Source organism: Enhydra lutris, unplaced genomic scaffold (genome assembly GCF_002288905.1).
Source record: "Enhydra lutris kenyoni isolate GAN:26980312 unplaced genomic scaffold, ASM228890v2 scaffoldscaffold31, whole genome shotgun sequence".
Lineage (NCBI taxonomy): Eukaryota > Metazoa > Chordata > Mammalia > Carnivora > Mustelidae > Enhydra > Enhydra lutris.
In genome coordinates this window covers 17969137-17995999 of record NW_019154115.1, presented here as the reverse complement: position 1 = coordinate 17995999, position 26863 = coordinate 17969137, and the positions used below count along the sequence as shown (strand labels likewise).

At 38.2% G+C, this 26863-nt stretch overlaps 1 protein-coding gene across 2 annotated transcripts in view; it reads left to right on the top strand.

The window, feature by feature from the left end:
- Positions 1-1388: 1388 nt before the first annotated feature.
- The window catches only part of LOC111153328 (caseinolytic mitochondrial matrix peptidase chaperone subunit), a 43986-nt gene continuing 18511 nt past the window's right edge, over positions 1389-26863 (top strand). Inside the window, exons 1-6 of one of the 2 annotated variants that reach the window (XM_022512292.1) lie at positions 1389-1677; positions 14395-14555; positions 15545-15662; positions 22834-22988; positions 24536-24695; positions 26301-26342. In XM_022512292.1, coding sequence (XP_022368000.1) covers positions 1599-1677; positions 14395-14555; positions 15545-15662; positions 22834-22988; positions 24536-24695; positions 26301-26342 — 715 coding nt within the window. In that variant the 5' untranslated portion in view covers positions 1389-1598. The remainder of the gene's footprint in view (positions 1678-14394; positions 14556-15544; positions 15663-22833; positions 22989-24535; positions 24696-26300; positions 26343-26863) is intronic. The other variant, XM_022512293.1, reaches the window with a different exon arrangement.

The following is a 26863-nucleotide window of genomic DNA, read 5'->3' as shown; positions in this document are numbered from 1 at the left end:
AATCTATGGTTTTGAGCACTGTTTTAAAGCAGAATAATTCTATTTTCCAACAAAACCCCAATAAATATAAAACAGATAAAAGCATAGCCACTCTGAGTTAGGAGTGCTGTGGAGGAGGAATCGGGAAGTCCACCATTTTATTCTTCTCACTCCCATCACAGAGCTATGGCTTCTAAGGGATTCTAGGAACACGGTTTGAAAACACTGGATTGAAGGAAATTTAGAGTCTCTCCTCTCTCAAAATTCTATTAATAGAGGCAGCTAAAGAATACCCAGGCTCCCTCCTGTTCTCTGCCACTTTCAGCTGAAGAAGTAGTGGGAGTCAGCTCCCTCAGAAAAACACGGAACACCTGTGTCCTGAGCCAAGGCCAATGCTCCTTCTTATGGCCAGACTCAGGAAACTAAGTCTCATTTCTTTGATCCATGACTGATGAGGGCAAAATCACTTGTGTGACCAGGCGAGACTCTAGATTTTCCCTCCTCTCCTTGCCCCCAACCTAAGCGCAGAACTAAAGGCATCCAAGCTCACCTGGCAATTTCTTTGGGCTTTGGAGTTGTTCAAAATCTTGCAAAGTAAATACTGTCTGATGCCAAGATAGGAAAAGAATCTGATTCATTTATCACCATCCTCCTCTTGTACAGCTGGTCGACCAGCTTTTAGCTGTCTGGAGAGGAATCAGCCCGGCAGACAGACATCCAAAGGGTAAGAGAACTATTTAACAGGGTGTGGTCAGGTTGAACCCTTAAAGGAACCGACAGAGAATCATAAAGCACGCAGGGACTAGTTACAGCTGAAAGAGTTATCACCACTTGGCTTGAAAGATCAAGAGAGCTGTCACCCAACAGCTGTACTTCGAGGGAATAGGTAAAAATACCGCTTCCAGGTTACAAGTGAGGAAACTAAAGAGAAGGAGATAAGGTACGTAAGATGTGGAATCCCCAGGGGAAGGAACTTATTGAATCTGAAGCATCTAACAGCAGCCAAAGGATATTGAAGAGTACTGGAGCTGACTAAGCCAGCGGTCTCACTTTGACCTTCCCCCGCTACCAACCGAAAAAGGCGGGGACTGACCGCGACCAGTTGGGACTACAACTCCAAGCATGCATCTCTGAGCGACCTTAGCATATTTTTTGATGTTGGGATAAGTGGACTTTCTGGGAGAATTGCATGTCGGGAATTGTAGTTGTCCCAATTGGGGCTGGCCGCCGGCCGTAACATGCTCATTGGCGCCCAGGTCACCGCCCCCTTCCCCTCGCCGCTCGTCAGTGTATCACGCATGTGCACGCAGAGCGTGCCCACGCCCCTCCCTAGGCCTAGGACGCAGGCGCGCGCACGCTCCCCGGGCCCGGTAGGCGGACGGGGGGGCTGGGGGGGAAGGAGGAGGGGAAGGGAGGGAGGGGGGTTAAGTGTCTACTGAGTAGACGGCAGTCGGGTACGAAGAGCGCGAAGGCCTGGCTGCGAGACGGGTGAACTCTGCACTGAGCCTAGGGTCGGCGGGAGGGTCCGGAGCCAAGTTAGTGCGCCCTGCGTAAAGGAGTCGGGCCGCTGAGACCCGGAGGGCAACAGGGGGCAAAGCCCCGGCCTAGGCCCAGCGGAGATGTCCGGCTGCGGCGCTTGTACTTGCGGCACGGCCGCTGCGCGGCTCATCAGCTCTTCGCTGGCCTCCGCGCAGAGAGGTAACGAAGTAGTCCCTCATCTGAGACAGTAGTGGCCCGCGAGTATACCGCCCGCAGGGGGGATTCCGGGGAGGGCAAGAGGCTGGCCCCACCCTGAGGGTGTGAGGGGACGCGCGGCTTTTCGCCTGCCCCCCCGCCTTCCTCGTGGGATGGGGCTTTGCCAGCCTCTGGGGCAGCTGGTTCTCAGATTTGAAGTAAATCCCTTGTGCTCCCCTGCCCGCGCGCAGTCAGGCCTCTTGACTTTGGCCACTTAGCAGAAACCCTGGAAGAGGCACGAAATGCTCCTTTCGTTAAAAAGTGTCCCCACACCCTACTCGGAAGTCCGCCGGCTACTGCCTCCCAGCCCGGCAGTGGCTTCTCCTGCGGAGTCGGGCCGGGTTCCCTTCCGGCCTGTCGGGTGCTCCGGGAAGGACTCGGGTGAGGGGCTGCCACTGTTGGGGCACCCCTGGCGGGGCGTCGAGCCGGCCGTCCCGGGCGCAGGCCGCGCGAGAGCCACCGTGTCACTGTCATTGTGCGGCCGCTTACGCCGGGGCATAAGCGGGGCTTACAACCAACCCTCTCGGCGCCGGGGAAACCTCGCGGCCCGCAGGGAAGCGGCCGGGGTGACTGGGGAAATTTCCGCAGAAACTGTTTTTGAAGTACTTAAATGTCTCCGCAGTCTTTGGCCGGTTTTCCCAACTTGACGGACCGATATAGTTTATTAAGTGTGGCGCTTGTTTACCTTTACTTTCTGTTGATCAGGAGCTGTTAAACAGTGTCATCCCAGCCAAGAGATTCCGGAAAAGAAACCATTTTCCTCTTCCCCAGATCTATGAATATCAGACTAGAGGCTAGATGTAATCACTTTTAGACATATTCGTTTTATTTTGGCTTGTCAATTTAGGATGTTTGGATAAATTAAAAAATCCCATTTTCCTGTATTTTAGGTTAATATAAATGCCCTTAGCATTTACTAAAGGTGTATTTTGGGACAGTTTAGTTCACAAAGCGGGATTAAATAAAGTAATGTGGGCAGAAGCATTTGTAAAGTAATACAGAAAAGTAGTATTTAGTTTCAAGACATTGTTAAACCTGAACAAGCAGATGTCTTTATTCCAGGAATTTGGGTTGAAACCGTTTGAAAGTGACATTTAGGGGCACCTGGGTGGCTCAGTGGGTTAAGCCGCTGCCTTCGGCTCAGGTCGTGATCTCAGAGTCCTGGGATTGAGCCCCGCATCGGGCTTTCTGCTCTCTAGGGGAGCCTGCTTCCTCCTCTCTCTCTCTGCCTGCTTCCTCCTCTCTCTCTGCCTGCTTGTGATCTCTCTGTCAAATAAATAAATAAAATCTTAAAAAAAAAAAAAAAAAAAGAAAGTGACATTTAAATTCATTTATTTGACATCTTTTTTTGGGACTCTACTATGTACTGGGCCCTGTTTTGGTGCTGGAGATAGAGTGGTTAACATGTCCTCATTTGCAAGTTTAAAATCTACAGAAGTAGGCAAAGAATAATATCATTTCTAGAAGTGGGTAAAGTGTGTTTGTGTTCCGTTTGGGCAGGGAAGACTTCTTTGACAGAGTTCTTTATCTGTTGCAGTGAGTTGTGCCATAAAATTGAATCATAGGGGGTGTGTGGTAATTCTTTTATTTTCAGAACAGCCACTGATTTAAAAATTTAATGTATTATTAGGTGAAGCAACACAATTTAATGGCTTTAGATATGATCATCTATTATTATAAGTTTGTCAGAAGTTTTCAGAAATATTGAACCATTGTGTCTGCTGTAAATTAAGCTTAAAATGTGGGACATTACTTCATATCATTGTGGAATTTAATATTTTTATATAACAGTGAAACAGCACATGGTTTTCACATTGATTTAAGAGTTTCTCAGGGCTTCATTAACGTAAAATGTTTATTGTCCATAGTAGAAACTCTTAAAGTGTAAACTAGTCTGCAACATAGAAATACTTTTCTTTAAGGTTAAAAAACTCCAGGAAGGTTATTTTTATTTAGGATTCTTGAAAAGAGGAAGAGAGGCAAAAGAGAAAGAAATCAGAATTGAACTTTAGCTAGTTTGTTATTCTTATAGAGTTAAGAATTTTAGCAATATAATATAGGTAAAGAAAAAATTTAAAGTAGTCTTATACCATGAAATTATACAATGAAGTAAAAATAAGATTTCAGACCGCTCTTGAAGTGTAGTGCTATTCTCTATTTCCATTTGTTAGACTTAAAAAGAAAATTTTTTAAAGTTTTTTAAAAATTTATTTGACAGAGAGAGTGAGAAAGAACATGAAAGGGGAGAGGGTCAGAGGGTGAAGCAGGCTCCCTGCGGAGGTGGAGCAGGGAGCCGGTTGTGGGTCTTGATCCCAGGGTTCTGGGATCATGACCTGAGCTGAAGGCAGTTGCTGATTCAGTTGAGCCACCCAGGCACCTTAGACTTTAAAGTTTTTAAGTGGTAGTTTGAAAAATTATTTGGTAAATTGTCATGCTTGATACAGGATGTTTTCTTTTCCTGGTTGGCTATGTGTATCTTCAATTTAATGTGTTTTCCTACTGTTCCCATTGAATATGAAACCTATAGAACAGTAGAAACTTTAAATATTTTGTCTACCCAAATTTCTGATACTTTTCAATCTGTATGTATTTTTGTACATATGTATAAGTATGTATATATTTTAATGCGTTTTTCATATATATAAATTTGCATTCTAAATATGTACATTTAGAAATGCTTGATTCCATTTGCAAAATTCTGAATGATAGTACTTGGTCTGAATTTGGTTGTGAGAAGTGTGGAATCACATGTAACTCCCTTGATTTTTGGCTCTGTTCTGTCCATGTCCAGTGAAAGGGTGTCACCTCATGAGGGTGTAAGTGAAGATGTGAAGATGCTCAAACATGTTGATGTCCATAATTTTCATGATAGTTGTGTAATGTGCCTACCTTGACAGCTTTTAGCCAGATTTTAAGTCTCTCTCTTTTGTTAAATACAGTACGAATTAAATAAGGCAAAGTGAATAAATGATAGTGCATCTTTATTTCTGCAATTGCAAACTCTTTTTTTAAGACTTTATTTATTTATTAGAGAGGGAGAGCCAGCACAAGCAGGGGGGAAGGACAAAGGGAAAGGGAGAAGCAGACTCCCCACTGATCAGGGAGCATGATGGAGCAGAGCTCCATCCCAGGACCCTGAGATTAAGACCAGAACTGAAGGGAGCCACTTAACTGAATGAGCCACCCATGCACCCCTGCGAACTATTTCTTAAACATTTCTCTTTTCTTGGCATATTCCTTTCCAGACCAGCAGACTAGCTTTAGTGAAAACTCATCAAACATTTTTGAACTTGAGGAAAGCTATTACAGGAGTGATGTTATTTTTCTTCATTCAGAAGTCCTCGGGTGCCTGGGTCACTCAGTCGGTTGAGCATCTCACCCTTGGTTTTGGTTCAGGTCATGATCTCAGCATGGTGAAATCAAGGCCCAAGTTGGAATTTGCTTGAGATTCTCTCCCTCTGCCCACCCTCCCCCACCCTCAGCACATGTGCATTCTCTCTTGCAGATAAATCTTTAAAAATACATATATCATTTAAAAAGTATTCAGAATTCAGGAAATAATAACTTGGTCATAAAGTGAAAATTTGAGGGGCGCCTGGGTGGCTCAGTGGGTTAAAGCCTCTGCCTTCGGCTCAGGTCATGGTCTCAGGGTCCTGGGATCCAGCCCCGAGTCCAGCTCTCTGTGCAGTGGGGAGCCTGCTTCCTCCTCTCTCTCTCTGCCTGCCTCTCTGACTACTTGTGATCTGTCAAATAAATAAATCTTAAAAAAAAATTAAAATCAAATGAAAATTTGAAATTAATAAAAACAAGCATGTAAGTTGCTGGCATTATTTTTTTGTTGTTGAATTTTTTTTCAATTTTTGTTAGAAGTTAGAGGCCAGGTGGTTAAGCAAGCATTTAACTTGATTTGCCATTTCATCAATTATTATACACTTAAATACTGTCACTTCAAAAAGATGGTAACTTAAAATTTTTCATTAGCTCTATTTCTAAAATTTAAAGGTCAGTTCATCTTTTAAGTTGAATCTTTTTTTATGTTTTTATTTTTTAATTTTTATTTTAAAGATTTTTATTTATTTAAGAGAGAGAAAGAGAGCATGAGTGGGTAGGGGGAACAGACAGAGGCAGAGGGAGAAGCCAATTTACCCCTGAGCGGGAGCCTGACCAGGTCTCTATCCCAGTACCGTGGGATCATAACCTGAGCCAAAGGCAGATGCTTAACCAACTGAACCACCCAGCGCCCCTGTTTTTTAGAGAATGCTTAGTTTAAGGTTGAATATAGGAATTCAAATATTTAAAAGTTGAATAAATTACTTTCCTAGTTCTTAATAGCCCTAAAATCAATGTACCTTATTCTAGTTTTTCTTTTTAAAAACGGCTGCTCGGGGCACCTGGGTGGCTCAGTGGGTTAAAGCTTCTGCCTTCAGCTCAGGTCATGATCCTCAGGGTCCTGGGATCAAGCCCCACATCTGGCTCTCTGCTCAGCAGGGAGCCTGCTTCTCTCTCTCTCTCTCTCTCTCTCTCTCTCTCTTTCTCTTTCTCTGCCTGTCTCTCTGCCTTCTTGTGATCTCTGTCTGTCAAATAAATAAGTAAAATCTTTAAAATAAAATAAAATATAAAAACAGCTGCTCTAAAACTCAGAATGTTTTATTTTTATGACAAAAGTTTTGTAAATGGTTTAGCTTTTAACCATCTTCTCTTGTTGCTGCCAACTATTCTTTCGAAATATACTTTACAGAAGTACTTCCCTTTTATTATAGGGGTTTTTCTCCTGAGGTTCACAGGCCTCCAGTGTGTCCAGAGGGATAGAATTCAGAAGTTGTTAATTTTATTTTCACTAATCACTAACTGAATGTAGCATTTCCTTCAATTTTGAATGGAGGCAACAACCCACAGTAGTATTTGCAGTATCTGTGAATTTGTCACCAATCAAAATCACAGATATTTTCTTACCACATTACAGTCGTGCGTATCTCAAGGTACTGTTGTGTATACTTTACACTACTTTGAGATCATGGTAGTTATTTAAAAAGCTGTTAAGGGGGCATCTGGGAGGCACAGTCTGTTATGCATGAGCCTTTGGCTCAGGTCAACCTCTATCCATTCATCTATTGTTGGACACTTGGGCTGCTTTCATAGTTTGGTTATTGTAAATAGTGCTATAATAAAACTCGGGGTGCATGTATCCCTTTGAATTAGTGTCCTTGCATTTTTTGGGTAAACACCCAGTAGTAGTGGGTACTGGATCATAGGGTAGTGCTATTTTTAATTTTTTGAGGAAACTGCATACTGTTTTCCACAGTGGCTGTACCGGTTTGTATTTCCACCAGCAGCGTAAGAGGGTTCCTTTTTCTCCAAATCCTTGCTAATGTCTGTAGTTTTCTTGTGTTTTGATTTTAGACATTTGACAGTTGTGATCTCATTGCAGTTTTTATTTAATTTCCCTGATGATGACTTATATGGAGCATCTTTTTGTGTGTGTATTGGCCATCTGGATGTCTTCTTTGGAGAAATGTCTGTTCATGTGTTTTGCCCATTTTTAAAATTTAATTTTTTAATTATTCATTTATTTGACAGAGATCACAAGTAGACAGAGAGAGGGGAAGCAGCCTCTGCGCTGAAGCAGGCTCACCGCTCATCAGAGAGCCCAATGTGGGGCTCCATCCCAGGACCCTGGAATCATGACCTGAGCCGAAGGCAGAGGCTTTAACCCACTGAGCCACCCAGGCACCCCTTTTCTGCCCATTTTTAAATTGGATTATTTATTTTTAGAGTCTTGAGTTGTATCTGTTCTTTATATATTTTAGATACTAACCTTTTATCAGTATGTGATTTGGGAATGAAAATCTTCTCCCATTCAGCAGGTTGCCTTTTAGTTTTGTTGATTATTTCCTTCACTGTGCAGAAACTTTTATTTTGATGTAGTCCCAATAGTTTATTTTTGCTTTTATTTCCCTTGCCTCAGGAGACATATCTAGAGAAATGTTGCTATGGCTGATGTCAGAGAAATTATTGCTTGTGCTCTCTTAAGGATTTTTATGGTTTCAGGTCTCACATCTAAGTGTTTAATCCATTTTGAATTTACTTTTGTGTATGGTGAAAGAAAGTGGCCCAGTTTCATTCTCTCAAGTGTTGCTGTCCAGTTTTCCCAATACCATTTGTTGACTGTCTTTTTCCCATTTTGTGTTCATTCCTGCTTTATTGAAGATTAATTGACCATATAATTTGGGTTTATTTCTGGGTTTTCCATATTGATCCAAGTATTTGTTTTTATGTCAGTTCCATACTGTTTTAATTACTGCAGCTTTGTAGTATAACTTAAAGTTTGGAATTGTGATACCTCCAGTTTTCTTTTTCTTTTTTAAGATTTCTTTGGGTATTTGGGGTCTTTTGTGGTTCCACATAAATTTTAGGATTGTTTGTTCTAGTTCTTTGAAAAATGCTATTGATATTTTGATAGGGATTGTGTTAAATCTGTAGATTGCTTTGGGGTAGTATGGATGTTTTAATAGTATTCTTCCAACCTATAAGTGTTTTATAGTTTTCAGAGTATAGGTCTTTTCACCTCTTTGGTTAAGTTTATTCCTAGATATTTCATTGTTTTTGGTGCAATTGTAAATGGGATTTTTTTTTTTTTAATTAAACTTTCTGCTGCTTTTTTTTCCCCCCAAAGATTTTATTTACTTATTTTGATGGTGGCAGGGGGAGCAGGAGAGGAAGAAGCAGGCTCCTTGATAAGCAGGGAACCTGGTGAAGGGCCCCATCCCAGGACCCTGGGATCATGACTCAAACTGAAGGCAGACATTTAACCAACTGAACCACGCAGGCACCCCTGCTGCTTCATTTTTTAGCATCCAGGGAGGGCTACAGCAGATTTCTGTACATTGATTTAGTATCCTGTGACTTTACTGAATTCATTTATCAGTTCTAGCTTTTTGGTGCAGTCTTCAGAGTTCCATATATTTAGTATCATGTCATCTGCAGATAGAGTTTTACTTTCTTACCAGTTTGGATGCCTTTTATTTCTTTATGTTGTCAAATTGCTACAGCTAGGACTTCCAGTACTGTATTGAATAAAAGTGGTAAGAGTGGACATCACCTTAGGGGGAAAGCTCTTAGTTTTTCACCATTGATTATGATGTTGGCAAAAAGCATATTTTAAAAATATTTTGATAACTACTTCAAATTGGTTTCCTTTGTTATGTATTTTATTCTGTACATTTAAAAACATTATTTTGAGAAGGGGTCCATCCATACACTTTACCAGACTCCCAAAGGAGTTCATGGCACAAAAAATGTTTCAATCTCCTAATGACTACAGTGATTTCTGTGAAGATTATATAACCTTGGTGAGTAACTAATCATTTAAACTGTCAGTATGGTGGTTTAAAAAGTGTAGTTCCCTGGGACGCCTAGGTGGCTCAGACGGTTGGGTGTCTGCCTTTGGCTCAGGTCATGATCCTGCAGTCTGGGATCAAGCCCAGTGTCAGGCTCCTTGTTTGGCGGGGACCCTGCTTCTCCCCCTGCCTGCCGCTCCCCCTACTGTGCGTGCGTGCTCTCCCTCTGTCAGATAGATAGATGGATTGATTGATTGGTTGATTGATTGATTGTTTGTGCTTCCCAAGGTTGTTCGGGTGATTCAGTTGGTTGAGTGTCTGACTCGTGTTTTGGCTCAGGTCGTGATCGCAGGGTTGTAGATTGATTCCCTTGTGGGGTTCCATGCTCACTGGGGAGTCTGCTTGAGATTCTTTCTCTGCCTCTCTCTCTGCCCCTCACCATGCTTTCTCTTTCTAAAATAAATAAATATATATTTTTTTAAAGATTTTTATTTATTTATTTGACAAAGAGAGACAGAGAGGGAGCACAAGCAGGGGAGGGAGAAACAGGCTCCCCGCAGAGTAGGGAGTCCTATTCGGGGCTCAATCCCAGGACTCCAGGATCACGACCCAGGCTTAAGGCAGATGCCCAATGACTGAGACACCCAGCCACCCCTAAAATAAATAAATCTTAAAAAAAAAAAATGTGGTGCCCAGACCATCATCGCTAGTATAACCTGGCAGTTTGTTAGAAATAAATTCTTTGGTCCAACTTCAGACCTTCTGTGTCAGAACCAGGGAATATTTCTTGCAGTCTGGTTTTTTTTTTGTTTGTTTTGTTTTTTTTTTGCAGTCTGCTTTATTTTAACAAGCTCTCCAGGTAATTCTGGTGCATGCTCAAGTTTGAGAAGCACGGATGTAGTATTTATGGCATCTTCTTGGTACAGCCCATAGATGATAGAATGTTAAAACTGCATCAGGGCTATCAAAGAAAATTTTTTTTTAAAGATTTTGTCTATTTGAAAGAGAGTGAGTGAGAGAGAGAACATGAGCAGGGAGAGGGGGAAAGAGCACTAATTTTTTTTTTTTTTCTATTCAGAATAAGTAGACTTTAAAAGGATCATGTTCATAATTTTTTTTTTAAAGATTTTATTTATTTATTTGACAGACAGAGATTACAAGTAGGCAGAGAGGCAGGCAGAGAGGCAGTCAGAGAGAGAAGGAAGCAGGCTCCCTGCTGAGCAGAGAGCCCAATACGGGGCTCGATCCCAGGACTCCGGGATCACGACCTGAGCTGAAGGCAGAGGCTTTAACCCATTGAGCCACCCAGGCGCCCCCATGTTCATAATTTTTTTATTTTTTATTTATTTATTTATTTATTTATTTATTTTTAAAGATTTTATTTATTTATTTGTCAGAGAGAGAGAGGGAGAGAGAACGAGCACAGGCAGACAGAATGGCAGGCAGAGGCAGAGGGAGAAGCAGGCTCCCTGACGAGCAAGGAGCCCGATGTGGGACTCGATCCCAGGATGCTGGGATCATGACCTGAGCCGAAGGCAGCTGCTTAACCAACTGAGCCACCCAGGCGTCCCCATGTTCATAATTTTTATTTCTCTTAAATTCCTGAAGATAATTTCCTTTCAGCTTATTTTCTAATAACATTAGATATTGTAAATTGATAAACAGTGTTTTGAAAGATATATTTTATTGTAAATGGGATATAATACACTGTGATACTTTAGGATTAAGTTTTATTTATTGATTGATTTTTTAAGATTTTATTTATTTGTGAGAGAGAGCGCGTGCACACAAGGAGGGGGGAGCAGCAGGCAGAGGGAGAAGCAGGCTCCCTGCTAAGCAAGGAGCCCGGTTTGCGACTCCATCCTGGGCCCCTGGGATTATGACCGAAGCCAAAGGCAGACGCTTAATGGACTGAGCCATCCAGGCATACCAGGGTTAAGTTTTATTCTAAAACATCCAAGTGCAAATAGTCTTATGTAAAGCTTGTTGTAATTGTAGTTTTCTTTGTGAATACATTGTAAAGGTTCAATAAAAAGTTACATTTGTTACATAGATTATAATAAATTATTCTATTCTGCCATTCGTACTGATTTATGGATATTTTCTTTTTTTCCATTTTTAAAAAATTTGAATTCCTTTAATTAACATATAATGTATTGGTTTCAGAGGTAGAGGTCATTGATTCAACACTCTTATGTAATACCCAATGCTCATTACATTGTGTCCTTAATGTTTATCACCCAGTTACCTCATCTTCCCACCTCCCTCTCTTCCAGCAACCTTCAGTTTGTCTCCTTTTTTTAATTTTTAAAAATTTTTTATATTTTATTTATTTATTTGACAGAGAGACATCAACAGAGGGAATATAAGCAGGGGGAGTGGGAGAGGGAAAAGCAGGCTTCCCGCTGAGCAGAGAGCCTGATGCTGGGCTCCTGGGATCATGACCTGAGCTGAACGCAGAGGCTTAATGAACTGAGCCACCCAGGTGCTCCATTCAGTTTGTTTCCTATGATTAAGAATTTCTTAGAGTTTGTCTCTCTCCCCAGTTTTGTCTTGTTTTATTTTTTCCTCCCTTCCCCTATGACCCTCTTTTTTGTTTCTTAAATTCCACACATGAGGGAGATCATGTGATAATTGTGTTTCTCTGACTGACTTATTTCAATTTGCATAATACTCTCAAGTTCTACCCATGTTGTTGCAAATGGCAGGATTTCATTTTTTTGATGGCTGAGTAGTATTCCATAATTTATGGATGTTTTCAAACACACACAAAATAGAACAAGGGACACCTAAATACCCATCACCCAGCCTTAGTGTCCATTAACTTTCTGTATTCTTGATTTCTTCTATTCTTTCCCCCATTACTGTTTCTAGATTTGCTTTTTAGATTGACATAGTCTTTAAACCATATTATGTCCTTTGAAAAACATTAATGTGTAGCTTAAAATTCATGAACTACCTTAAATCTCATTCTAATGAGAGTAATGGCTATCATTTACTGCAAAAAAAAAAGGAAATGTTACACTTGAGAAAATTTGAAATGTTTTTTGAAAACATCACTTAAGAAAAACATCAAATGTAGTTTTTTTTTTTTAATATTAATTTCAACTTTAATAGTATTAAGCAAAATTTTCCAGCCTATGAATTAAGGACTAATATGTCATAAACCTTAATCCTTTTTTAGTGCTGCTTGTGAATTTATATAGAGATGAGAAAATTTACTTATATCTTTCCTGATAAGTTTGATGTTTTTACTTTTGTGTTTTTTGGGATTAGAGATGTGCTAGAGCAATAAATAGCTTAAAAAAAAAAATACTAGTTCTAGGGTGCCTGGGTGGCTCAGTGGGTTAAGCCTCTGCCGTCGGCCCAGGTCATGATCTCAGGGTCCTGGGATGGAGCCCCGCATTGGGCTCTCTGCTCAGCGGGGAGCCTGCTTCCCCTTCTCTCTCTGCCTGCCTCACTGCCTACTTGTGATCTCTCTCTCTCTGTCAAATAAATAAATAAAATCTTAAAAAAAAAAAAAAACTAGTTCTAACAGTGTACACAAAGGTGTTGGAAAACTGGAGTTAATAAAGTCAGTCAGTTATATAACTAAGCAGTTGCTTTTGAATAGTTTGCAGGACACTATTTATTTTGTTCTTTTTTTTTTTTTTTTTTTTTTTTTTTTAAAGAGGGAGAGGGAGTGGGGAGGGGTAGAAGGGAGAGAGACCAAATCTTAAATTACACTCCATGCCCAGCACAGAGCCCAGTGCAGGGCTCAATCTCACAACCCTGAGATCATGACTTGAGCTGATGTAGAGAGTCAGATGTTCAACCGACTGAGCCACCCAGGTGCCCCTTGGAGGACAAAATTTTAAACCAGTTTTTGTGTTTGGAGACAATGTGTATATCTGTGCATAATCTCTTAAAAGACCTAACAGGTATAGAAATAAAAATTTAAAGCCTGAGTTGAGAATTTTGCAGGGAGTAAAATGAGGGAGATAAAATTAGTTTTTTAAATTTATTTAACTATCAACTTTAAAACCTTGCCCCCTTTTTGTTACTACCTGCTAACCGCTAACCGTGCTCTGATACACTGCTGGGAGATTTTCTTCTTTGGCTATTCATTAAGATTCATTAATGTATATTAGCTTATGCAGGGTTGTGAGTAGCCCTACAGTACTCAATACTGAAACCTGTGGAATTTTGTTTAACCTAAGACCATTTGATATTCTTGTGTGGGGAACATGCTTTTAAAGATCAGCTTGGGAAATGCTGCCTTAGAATATGCAGTGTGACTCTTCTGCCACTGTCTGATTTATTTAGGGGTTTATTTTGTATTTATATGAGAAAAACCAGGGGTCAGCCAACTGATTCCATGGACCAAAACTGGCAACACCCATTTGTTTACATATTGTTTGTTTTCATGTTCCAGAGTAGTTAGAACTGAGACTACAAGGCCCAGAAAGCTGGAAATATTTATTATCCTGGTCCTTTACATAAAAAGTTTGCCACAGAAGTCAGTGATTAACCTTTACCTTTTTAATAATTTTAACTTCCAATATGGTAAAAGGTTAAAAAGTTGAAAATAGGGGCACTTGATGGCTCAGTAGGTTAAAGCCTCTGCCTCGGGCTCAGGTCATGGTCCCAGCTCAAGTCATTGTCCCAGGGTCCTGGAACGGAGCCCCATATTGGGCTCTCTGCTTAGTGGGGAGCCTGCTTCCCCCCTTTCTCTGCCTACTTCTGATCTCTCTCTGTCAAATAAACAAAATCTTAAAAAAAAAAAAAGTTGAAAGTATAGTGGTTGTACAGTATTCACTGAATTGAGGGTTTTTTATAGGATTGAAACATTTCATTAAAATAGTTTAATGAACAGTGCATAACTTTTTAAAAAACATTTGAAGTTTCTTTTCATTGTTGCATATATTACCCCCAGTAGTCAGAAACAGCTAAGAGTTTATGTCCGTTGCTTATTTTCATTGGTAGAAATACTGTAAGAATAAGAATATAGGGTGTAAATGGCCTTTTCCCCCTGCAGGTGAGGCAGATGTTGAGCTGCTTATCTCCGTACTTTCAAAGAGCCACTCATTGTTAGAACTGGGTGGTCTTTCCTCATTTCCAAGCAACAGGCCCAGACTGAAACACCTTTATTTACCTGGAATCTGTAGGCCCAGGTCTGGCCTATTTTTAAGGGGGTTTTGCCTTTGATGGTGTTACTATTTTCTCTACCGTTTTGTTACTACTGCTGTGAAAACTAAAGCTTTTTCAACCTCCTTTATACTTAAGGAACATTTGTTTTCAGGGAATTTATTGAAGGCATGTTAATATTTGATGTGTAGACTAATAAATTTCATTGTATTTCCAGGTATCTCTTGTGGTCGCATTCATATACCCGTTTTAGGAAGGCTTGGGACCTTTGAAACTCAGATTCTACGAAGAGCTCCCTTTAGAACCTTTACAGAAACACCAGCATACTTTGCATCAAAAGATGGGATAAGTAAAGATGGCTCTGGAGATGGAAATAAGGTATTTAACTTTGTTGATGTCTATATACATATTTGAGTTCTTTCCTTCAAGCAATTAAATGTAATAATAGTATTCTCTGTTCTGTCAGTTTTTATTTTTTCTGTAGGAAATATGAAATATATAAGATGATATGAAGAATGTTATGTAATTATATTTTGTGTTTTAGTTTCAGCCATAAAAGTTTTATAAGCATTGCACTTAGTCAGCAGTAGGTAAAATTCCTAACAGGCCAGAGTAATAAAGAAGCTACATTAAATAATCTATGCAGTCAGCGCTCTGTAGGAGTGAATTAGGAATAGCCATCATTTCCTGCTTTCACACAACTCTAAACAATTCATGGTAGTATAAACCCCACTTCATTCTCTACCTAAAAATTTTTGGTATCTGTCTCTTAATGTTGGATTACTCTGTAGTTAGCAAGTAGGTGGTAGGTGATTGTATTGGGTCAGTGAATTATTATCAGTTTTATTATGAGAATTTCACTAACACTCGAGTTGATGTTATATGCAAGACAAAATGCTAGGTGCTTTCATATCTACACTTAATCCTAACAGTGATTCTTTAAAGTATGTAAAATTATCCCCATTTCAGAGATGAGTAAAATTAGATTCAAGGAAGTTAGGAGTCACTACTTATCATGATGATAACTCCCAATTCAATTTCACTGAAATGTATTTTACCTGTAGGAACTTTTTTTTCGTAGTGTTTATTGAGTCATGGAAAGAAATCTGTTTATACATGCTGGGTCATACTATTTGAAGAAGAAATACAGATAAATATATGTGTTTACTAGACTGGTTTTATTGTTCTGGTAAATAGATCTTTGATACCAATGGTAGAGATATAAACTGTACTAATAATTCCATTCTAGAAATTATGAAAATTGTAAGATTAATTACAACCTATCTTGCTTATATTTAAGTTACATGTAAAATGGTTGTCTGAAAGTAATATTGACATTCTCTCTTTGTCTCCCCTTCTAACATTAGAAATCAGCAAGTGAGGGAAGCAGTAAAAAATCAGGCTCTGGGAATTCAGGGAAAGGTGGAAACCAGCTGAGGTGTCCTAAGTGTGGCGACTTGTGCACTCATGTAGAGACCTTTGTGTGTAAGTATTGCTTCTGTTCTTTTTCTCTACCTTGTCTATAAATCATAGACTGCATAGAAATATATCAGTTATATAAGCCAGAGTAATGTTCTTTCTGAACTTCCATGATTCTCTCTTATGTTCACCAGATAACTAAAAATCCCCAGGACTGGTAATACGTTGCATGGCGGTATAAGAAATAATTTAAGCAAACTATTTGCTTCTTTATTTGTGTGTATGTGTGTGTGTGTTTATTTCAAATTTTGAATTTTGTGAGTATTATGTTAAAATGTAGGAGAACCAAGGCTTATTTATTTAGTTTATTACTCTGTACTTGAAATAACCTGTTGAGTATCTCATATTGTCAGATTGGTCAGTCATTTAGACATTAAGGTATTTTCCCTCTCTGAGTAACCACAGGAGCCAAGGCCTCAATTCTAGAAAGTGTATGATAATTATGAATGATTCAGACACTAAGAGAAGGAAGAAATCAACAGTCCTACTTCTGCTGTTAGTGTCAGTGCCTCTCTCTGGATACAAAGATGCTACTACAGATCTTTTGTTTCATAAATCAGATAACTCATTTCCTACATGATCAGAGTTACTGGTAAGGATTCAGGAGTAAATTACATTGTACTAGCATGTCAGCCTTCCCATATAGTCGAACTGTGAAAAGGTCAATGGTGAGGTTTGGCACAAGTTTCAGTTTCTCATGATTAGCTGGAGAGAACTCTCTGTATTCTAACCCAAATATTAAGACTTCAGTTACAGTTTCACATTTATCATTAATATTAATTGACCAATATATGAAAAAAATACTGTTATATGCAGCATAGTTTTACAATTTTGGAAAGACTTTTAAAGTAGTTCCATTCTAGGGGCACCTGGGTGGCTCAGTGGGTTAAAACCTCCGCCTTCGGCTCAGGTCATGATCCCAGGGTCCTGGGATCCAGCCCCGCATTGGGCTCTCTGCTCAGCAGGGAGCCTGCTTCTCCCCCCTCCCCTCTCTCTGCCTGCCTGTCTGCCTGCTTGTGATCTCTTTCTGTCAAATAAACAAATATTAAAAAAAAAATAAATTAGTTCCATTCTATAGGTGGAATATTTGAGATTCTCTTCATGGTGTTGCCTTGCAAGAGAGCAAAGAGAAGAATCAGTTTGAATGAAAACTAATTTGGTTGCAAAATAAAATGAAAGAACAGGATGTTATGATTTCCAAATAACGTTTGCTATTGACAAATTTGGTGTGAAATAATAGAACTCTAAGAGGTCTGAGAATTGTTCCGTTCATAGAGGCAGTGTCATATTAACAGATTTTAATCAAGAGTTTTATCTTTTTGGGGGTGCCTGGGTGGCTCAGTTAAGCATTTGCCTTCAGCTCAGGTCATCTCAGGGTCCTGGGATCGAGCCTCATGTCCAGCTACCTGCTTAGCAGGTACCCTCCCTCAGCTTCTCCCTCTGCCACTCCTCTTGCTTGTGCTCTCTCTCTCAAATAAATAAATAAAATCTTTAAAAAAAAAGTTCATTCTTTTTTTTCTTCCAGAGAAAGATTTCAGTCTTTGTAGATTGAAATCTTTCCTTAGAGTAAACTTTCCTTACAGTAAACCTTAGAGCAAACTTTCCTTAGAGTAAAAAAGGAGAAACTAATATTCAATAAATGCCAGTATATACAGTTTTATTCTCACAGTCTTATTTCTGTCAGGACAAAAAAATGAGAGTATCCTCATTTTTATAAGTGAAGAAGCTAAGATTTAGCAAGTTTAACTTATCCAAGGTCACAGAGCAGTGATTTGCTATTCAGAAGTTCCTATCCCATACTTTTTCCCCCCTAACATTTATGCATTTATTTGAGTGAGAGAGAGAGCACACAAGCAGGAGGGGCAGAGGGAGAAAGAGAGAGAATCTCAAGCAGATTCTGTGCTGAGTGCAGAGCCTGATGCGGGGCAGTCTCACGACCGTGAGATCACATCCTGAGCCGGAACAGAGTCTGGACGCTTAACCGATTGCACCATCCAGGAGCCCCTCTCTCATACATTTTTAGCAGCTGGAATTGTCTAGGGTTAAACTGGCTGCTATTGCGATTAAATTTATTTTCCTTTTACACAGTGTTTTCAAAACATGGCAGGTTGTATTAATCACTAAGAGTGGTTGTTAAACATGCAGGTTCTCTCCTTCCCTAGAGATGAGATTCTCTAGATGTTGAGTGGTATCCTAGAATATGTATGTTTAACAGTGAAACCAAGTGTGGGAAAAACTCTAATGTTATTTAATCAACTCAAGGCTGAGGTGGTTTCCTTTGGGAATTCTAATTGGGGAGGTGGAATGTGGGAGTAGAGAATGGGGACTAAAAAAAGGAGAGTAGAGATACTTAAAGATAATTTAGTAAGCCAACATCTGTTGGGACAGCCACTACTAGGGTCCTGAAAATAAACACAGATGAACATGACACTGTCCTGTCCTCTGGAACTTTACCGCACGAGAGTGATAGGCCCCCAACAGTGAGATATGGCCCCCCGTCTTGATTTTTCTGACCCAATATATAGGTCTCTTTTGAAAGCTGAGGATCTTCTTTGTCTACTCACTGAAAATTGAAGAGTTTTGTTGAAGCGCAGGTTATTCCTTTTGTTTGAATCTACATTTATTTGGTTATTGGCTCATAAGCATCTTTTTATGTACTTTTTGATCTTTTATCTTTTTTTTGTTGTTGAGTTAGAAGAAAGAATTTTTATTCTGAGTACTAGACCTTTATCCAGAGATTTGATTTAAATATTTTTTCTCATTCTGTAGGTAGTTCTTTCCTTTTAAATACTGTATAGCAGGAGTCAGCAAACTTTCACATGAAAGACCAAATATTTTAGGCTTTGTGGGCCCTGTAGTCTGTGTTGCAAGTATTGTCCTGTGCTGTTAAAGTGGTAAGCAGTCAGAGACAATGTAAATCAATGAGGTTCGCTGTGTTCCTTTAAAACTTTGCATATAGACACTGAAATTTGAATTTCGTTTCTTTTCCTGAAGTGTAAAAACTATTAGCTCATGGACCTTTCTGTATATATTCCACCTCACAAGTATATTTGTAGTGATTTTTTATGTTCTTTTACTGCGGTATTACTCTTGTTTGACTTTGTTGAAATAAAATACCATTTTTTTTTAAAGATTTTATTTATTTATTTGACAGACAGAGATCACAGGTAGGCAGAGAGGCAGGCAGAGAGAGGAAGGGAAGCAGGCTCCCCGCTGAGCAGAGAGCCCGACGCGGGGCTTGATCCCAGGACCCTGGGATCATGACCCAAGCCGAAGGCAGAGGCTTTAACCCGCTGAGCCACCCAGGCGCCCCTAAAATACCATTTTTATAGGTAGCATTATGATGCATAGAAAATCATCAGAAATTGAAATAATAGTATCTAAGATTTTTTCTTTTTAGAGAGAAAGAGAGAGCAGAGAGAGCACAAGGGGAGAGAAGGAGAGAGCAAGACTTTTAAGCAGGCTCCACCCTCAGAATGGAGCCTGACCCAGGGCTCCATCTCACGACCCTGAGATCTGAAATCAAGAGTCAGACGCTTAACCAACTGAGCTACCCAGGCGTACCCATATCTAAGGAATTTTTTATTATAAGTACTCATATATACTGTTCTTTAGGTTTTTTTGCCTTTTAAGTAAAGTTTCCCCACTTTTTTTTTTTTTAAGATTTTATTTATTTATTTGACAGACAGAGATCACAAGTAGGCAGAGAGGCAGGCAGAGAGAGGGGGAAGCAGGCTCCCCGCTGAGCAGAGAGCCCAATGCGGGGCTTGATCCCAGGACCCTGGGATCATGACCTGAGCCGAAGGCAGAGGCACCAACCCACTGAGCCACCCAGGTGCCCCGTAGTTTCCCCACTTTTATTTAAGGTAGAATCTTTAGTTGTTTTTATGAAGGCTTACGGTACTTACATGTCTTATACAATAGGAATTAAACTTTTCTGTTTGGTTTAGAGATTTCCTGTTGGACCCTGAAACTTGTTAAAAGTCATGAACTTTCATTTAAACAAATCTGAGAAAGTTTTTACTGAGGTTGTCTTTTTGTTACACTATACAAGGGTGTCTACTGGGATTAGTACTCTGCGTATGAAGGAATATAGTAGCATGCTTGTAGTAATCATTTAAAGGAAAGTGGTTTATTTATCCCCTGATAATTTAACAAAATTAGATTTTGCCACTTGTCTTCAGGAGTAAAAAATAAACATTGCAGTGCTTACTATTTTTTTTTCCAAAATAGCATTTTGATAAATAAAATTGTATGTGGGTATATGTTGAACATGTTTCATTGTAAAATTGATATTGTGATATTCGAGTAGGATGTAAACAACCCTTCTAAAGTAAGCAAAGAGGGGTGCAATCTGTTTAGTCTCTTTCCCTTTGACCTAATTTCTTTAGAGAAATACTTTGTTCTTGTGTTTGCAAGCCAGATATTCCTGTCATTCAGCCTGAACTAGATCAGAGGCTTCTCTGCCCTTTAATCCTTGACTTGTTTACCATTAGTAATAGCTGTAAAGTGATGCTTCCTTTTAAAGTAAAGGCATTGACTATCTTTCCCATTGGTGGAGAATGATGATAATGTATTGGGGTTTGTGTGAATCCAAGGTACTTGGAATAGCTTGGTCTTTTTCTTTAGTATTTGTAGGTGATCAGTACATAGAAAACATGGATGATCTCTCTTCTAGTTTAAAATTTGCTGCTAGGGGCACCTGGGTGTTACTAGTCAGTTAAGTGGCTACCTTCAGCTCAGGTCAGGATCCCAGCCAGGGATCTCCCCCTCTCTCTGTGCTCTTCTTCTCTCTCTCAAGTAAATAAATAAAAAATAAAATAAAATAAAATTTCCTGCTAGAATTTATCCAGAATGTAATTTTGATTAACCTTGTGTTTAAGAATATATACATAAATATTAAATTGATTGACTTAATAGTCAGATTTATTTTTGAAATACAGAATTGTCTTTTTTATTTAAGTTAGATTATTTTGCGAAGATATAGGTGTGCTTACCAGTATAGTTTTTCTGGTAATCTATGGGTAGGTAGTTACAGTATTTCCAAAGGAGAGATTCTCATAGTTTTATTTTTTTTAATTCTTTAATTTAAATTCCATTTAATTAACATATACTGTATTATTAGTTTCAGAGGGTGAAATCAGTAATTCATCAGTTGCGTACGACACCCAGTGCTCATTCCATCAAGTGCCTTCCTTAATGTCCATCACCCAGTTACCCCATACCCCCTATGTACCTCTCCTCCAGCAACTCTCAGGTCGTTCATAGTTAAGAGTCTCTTATGGTTTTCCTCCCTCTGTTTTCCTCCTATTTTTCCTTCCCTTTCCCTATGTTCATCTGTTTTGTTTCTTAAATTCTACATACGAGTAAAATCATACGATATTTGTCTTTCTCTGACTGACTTATTTTGCTTAGCATAATACCGTCTAGTTCTGTCCCTCATCGTTGCAAATGGCAAGATTTCATTCTTTTGGGCGCCTGGGTGGCTCAGTGGGTTAAGCCGCTGCCTTTGGCTCAGGTCACGATCTCAGGGTCCTGGGATCGAGTCCCGCGTTGGGCTCTCTGCTCAGCAGGGAGCCTGCTTCCCTCTCTCTCTCTTTCTCTCTCTCTCTGCCTGCCTGTCTGTCTACTTGTGATCTCTGTCAAATAAATAAATAAAATCTTTAAAAAAAAAAAAAAGATTTCATTCTTTTTGTTGGCTGAATAATAGTTGTGTGTGTGTGTGTGTGTGTGTGTGTGTGTGTGTGTGTGTGTACATACCACATCTTTATCCATTCATCTGTCAGTGGACATCTGGGCTCTTGCCATATTTTGGCTATTGTAGACATTGCTACTATAAACATTGGAGTGCACATACCCCTTCAGAGATTCTCATGGTTTTAAAAAATTATTTTTCTTTGCAGTTTTAGCTATCTAGTTAGATTACACAAAGGTAACATAAAAATGTATTACCCAGACCTACCAACATATAACTAATTCCTGTGTATCATTTGCTCTGTATCTGTTAGCAATCTGTGTGAGAGTCTCTTCTGTGCTTTCCAAGGTCCCTGGTTACATTGGTAGAGTTAAGCTTGGAGAAGATATAAGAGTATATGTCCATATACCTATATCCCATAGGTGTGTTTTAGAAGGAGAGAGAAAAAAGAAATGACCTTTGGCTTAACACAGGATATTCTATAGCTGATGCATTGATACTGAGGTAACCCTTTCACCCTCACTTTTATTTTTTAATTTTTCAAAAATTTTTGCTCTCACTTTTAATTGTTCCTATGTTGTTTTCAAAAGCTGTATGATTATCTTTAAGTCAATATGATTGAGAATGTTATTTTGTTAGTTTCTTAGTGGTTTTTAGGTCAAAGAAATAGGAACTAGTGGAGTTGTTAAAAAATGAAAATAAGGAAGGCATGAAACAGTTTTATATATTTACCAAGTCGTTTTTAAAAATGCTGATGGGGGTACCTGGGTGGCTCAGTTGGTTGAGCGACTGCCTTCAGCTCAGGTCATGATCCTGGAGTCCCGGGATTGAGTCCCACATCGGGCTCCCGGCTCACGGGGAGTCTGCTTCTCCCTCTGACCTTCTCCTCGCTCATGCTCTGTCTCACTGTCTCTCTCTCTCAAATAAATAAATAAAATATTTTTTTAAAAATGCTGATAGGTTTGAAAAGAACCTAAAGAACATATATATATATATATATATATATATATATATATATATATGTTTTTCTCACGTTTTTAGGGATTGAAATTGATTTCTCTCTTCTAACTTCTGTGTATATTTGAAATTTTTCATAAGAAAATCTTAGAAAAATAGAAGATTTATTTGTGATACTTTTCACATTTTTTTATTCAAGTATTTCAGTAAAATAAATGATTAATATTTTTCTAGTGGTTATTTTCTAAATTAAATTTAATGAATGGAAGTTGAAAGAACATTAGCCAATCTTTTCTCTTAATAAAGTATATCACAAAATGAAAGAACCTAGTGGAAAATCAACAAAATGATTTACTGAACTCGTCTATTTGTATCATCTATCTTAGGTATAAACTAAGTTGTTTATTGTGGCTAGTGGAGTGAATTACTTTTTGTAAAGTACATAGCTTTCATTTACCATGAGTCTGTAAGGTTAAACACTATTTAAATTATTTTTCCTTGGCTGACCTTTCTTTCCTTTTACAGCATCCACCCGTTTTGTGAAGTGTGAAAAATGTCACCATTTTTTTGTTGTACTATCTGAAGCAGACTCAAAGAAAAGCATAATTAAAGAACCTGAATCAGCAGCAGAAGCTGTAAAATTGGCATTCCAACAGAAACCACCTCCTCCCCCCAAGAAGGTATAAGTCTTAGCTTAGTCCTTTAAGCACTTTATCTTGAAAACATTTCATTGTTCTCCTCTCCTAGTTTATATTGGATCTTAATACTAGTACCTAAACAGTCTTAAATTCTTAATATGGACTATATCTGGCTCAGTTCTTTTTGATACTTGAATTTTGATACTTTGAATTTAGGTATGGAGTCCATTGTCATGATTATGGCATTCAGTAACAATGAAATATAGTTGGATTATTATTAAAATAGTGTTAATACTAAATTAATCTAAAATTATATCCATAAAATGGAGCAGCTGTGGATTTATTTTTCTTAGTTTGGGCCCCTAAATAATACCAGCCTGCAATTTCTCCCCGTAAATTAGTCTACTTTATGATAAAGCAGCCTCAGTCTAACAGTGGAAGCAAGTAATTTTTTCACGACTTGTGTGCCAGGGATGTCCTGTATAGTGCTATGGCTTTTGTGGTGGGGGCTCCTTCCAAGAGTCTCAGATTGTGATCTGGCCATATGAAACATGGCAGAGTGTATCACCCGCTCCATTGGCTAGTTGCTTGCTTAGATTATTTCTTACCCTCTGCCTCAGTGTAGCTTTTTTCTGCTGTATTAAGACACCAGTGCATTTATCTCTACCTCCAAATGTGCTGTGGCAGATTTAATAATTCATGGGTATAATTTGTGAGGAATCAAGATTTTAAAAAACTATAATAAAATGCATACGGTCAGCAACTAAAGAATTTGTCATGTAAAAATAAATAGTGTAATGAAAAATATAGCTATTAACCTTTATATCCTCCACTGATTTGTATAGACTTTGGACATCAGAGTTCAAAAATAGGTAATTTAACTATTTTTGGAAGTTAATATTAACAGTTAATTTCTATTTAGTAAACCCCAGGTTCCAGGTTGTTAGCAATATCCAAGTATGAGACAGAGCTTTAGTTTCCAACAGTAAATTTTTTTAGATTGCCATTTAGATAAATGAGTAGCTTTAAAGTTAATGCCTGAGAAAAAACTGTTTGTGAATATTCAAACATACACATGCTGGTAATGGCTTTAGTTATATAATGCTTTTTTGAAAATGGTAGTTTTATAATATGTTATTTTTGTGAAGAATATTATTCCTATGTTTGAGAGAGGTATAGAAAGGATTTATTTTAATGATTTCACACTAATGGTGATATCGTTAGACCCATGGTGGCATATGTAGTTATTCTAAGTGACTTTAATAATTAACTTTTTAAAAATTAGGATTAGGATTAATGGCATTGTGTACAGAATAGAAATTGACAGAACATTAGAAGAGTACAGTGATACTTTGTTAAGCTAAAGAACAAATGAATTGTGTTTTGTCTGCTTAGGTTTGGGGACTCTGAATCATTGTTACATAGATATCATGCACTATGGCCATAACCTATGGCCATATCTTGGCATTTTGTTTTTGATGAGTCTTTGTACAAATTTAAAACTATAAACATATGTGCTCAGTGCATAACTTCTTAATGTGTGTGTGTTTGTGATGGCTCATAGTAATTAATTCATAACCATTTTTCAGATTTATAACTACCTCGACAAGTATGTTGTTGGCCAGTCATTTGCTAAGAAGGTGCTTTCAGTCGCTGTGTACAATCATTATAAGAGAATATATAACAATATCCCAGCTAATCTGAGACAGCAAGCAGAGGTTGAGAAGCAGACATCATTAACACCTAGAGGTTAGTGTTTTGATAACTGACCAAAATGGCGATTACTGTGCTTAGAGGAAATACTTATTTGCAACTCCTTGCTTTTGTCCTAAAATGCTTTTAGTATAGTACAGCATTTTTTAAAGTGCAGGCCTCTTTCCATTAGTGGATCATGAAATCATTCTGGTAGATTACCAACAGCATTTTTTTTTTTTTTAAGTTAATAGGTGTGAATAGAAAATAGCAGAATACATTAACTTGTAGTTACATATTCTTTCATAAAACTTTTCAGTCACATTTGCATGGGTTTTGAGTCACAGAGTAAAATGTATTTCTCAGTGAAAAATGTTTGAAAGTCACAAGAGTAGAGATTGAGACACCATCTTTGAATTGTAGACTTCACCACAACTAATTCCTCATGACTGAATCATCATGTGTCTTGGTCAGAGATATATGAAGATAGATGATAGATATATGAAGATAGATGATAGATGATAGAGATATGTGAAGATAGAGATATATAGAAGATAGACAATAAGATAGATCACAGAACCTATCTCACATTCTTTGATTTTTAGGGCCCAGCTGCAGAGTATAAGGCAGATTTGCGTAATTCTTATTAATAATAGATTCTAATATACCAATACATTTTATAATCTCAATTCACTGTAGATAATAATATGTTATATTAATAGAATGATAATTTTAAAAACTACGAATAGAGTAAAATGCAAATTTTTTAAGGTGTGTTTATTTTTAATTGGTGAGGAGCCCTGATTTCTTACTTAGGCCTATGATCTATCATTTTATTTTATTTATTTATTTTTAAATATATTTTTTTTTTATTTATTTGAGAGAGAGAGTACAAGCAGGGGGAGGGAGGGGCAGAGGGAGAAGCACACTTCCCACTGAGCAGGGAGCCAGATGTGGGGCTTGATCCTAGGAACCCGAGATTACGACCCAAGCTGAAGGCAGATGCTTAAACGACTGAGCCACCCAGGCACCCCTGTAATCTATCATTTTACATTCTTTAAGTCATCATTTTATAATTTGAGGGAATTCTGAATAGTTACATATTATAAAAATATATCTTTTGATTATTTTTGGTGACTTATTGGCTCACAGTTCACTTGTTGAACTTACTCTAAGATAGTTATATGGTAGTATCAGTTTTTTATTTTTAGAAAGTGTAAGCCATAATAATGGAAGACATGGAATCTTCATGTTTATGGAATCCAAATAGCACTGTCTAGTCATGAAACAAAATGAATTTTTTCTGGTCCCTTCAGTCAGCAAATCAATGGTAATCCATTCTAGGTTGGGAAGGCAAATCGTGTGTTTATGGTATGAGGGATTTAAACTTTTGTTGAAGACTTAAATAATTAGTACCCTTTTTTAAATACCACCTTAGTATTTGACAAGTGTGAATGTTAGCAATTGGACATCCATTGTTAATACATTTGGATTTTTTTTAATATAGAAAGGATGTAACGTATAGATTCTTTCATACTGTGAAAAGCTACAAAAACAATGAACACATTCTTATGTATATTTGAAAGAGGGCAAGAAGTGAGATATTCCTTGTTTGTTCCTCTAAACTAAACAAATACATATTTTCATGTTGTCCTTTCTTAGAGTTAGAAATAAGAAGACGGGAGGATGAGTACAGATTTACAAGTAAGTGACCTCTCCTCAGGTCCTCCTCTGTAATAATTCTTCCTTTTGAGATTTAACTCAATGAAGTATGTCAGCAGTAACGATGGTAGACCTATATTTGCTCATGTATTACCAAGAAAGATATTGTATGTTATATGAACATGTTTATGATACATGGTATATTTTTATATATAACCTTGTAACAGTTTTTCATAGCTAATTTGTGTAGTTTGTGTATGTTGGGTTACTTCAGATATTTGTAACATAAACATCTTTTCAGTTGTGATATTTCTTAAAGCTTAGTGCAGAGAAATAAAATACATACAGTTTTTCTCTATAAATATAGACCTGCATGCATATTAACAGGAATAGTATTTTTTTTAATCTGTAACTTGCTATTTTATCTTTTTTCCCCATACAATAAGAGTTGGCCTGCTTATATGTACCAGAAATTTTAGGGGAGGCAGGTTATCTTTTAGCTTTCCTTTACCAGAAACAGTTTTTATTTGTGTGTGTGTTTATGAAACCTGGATAGCCTTGCA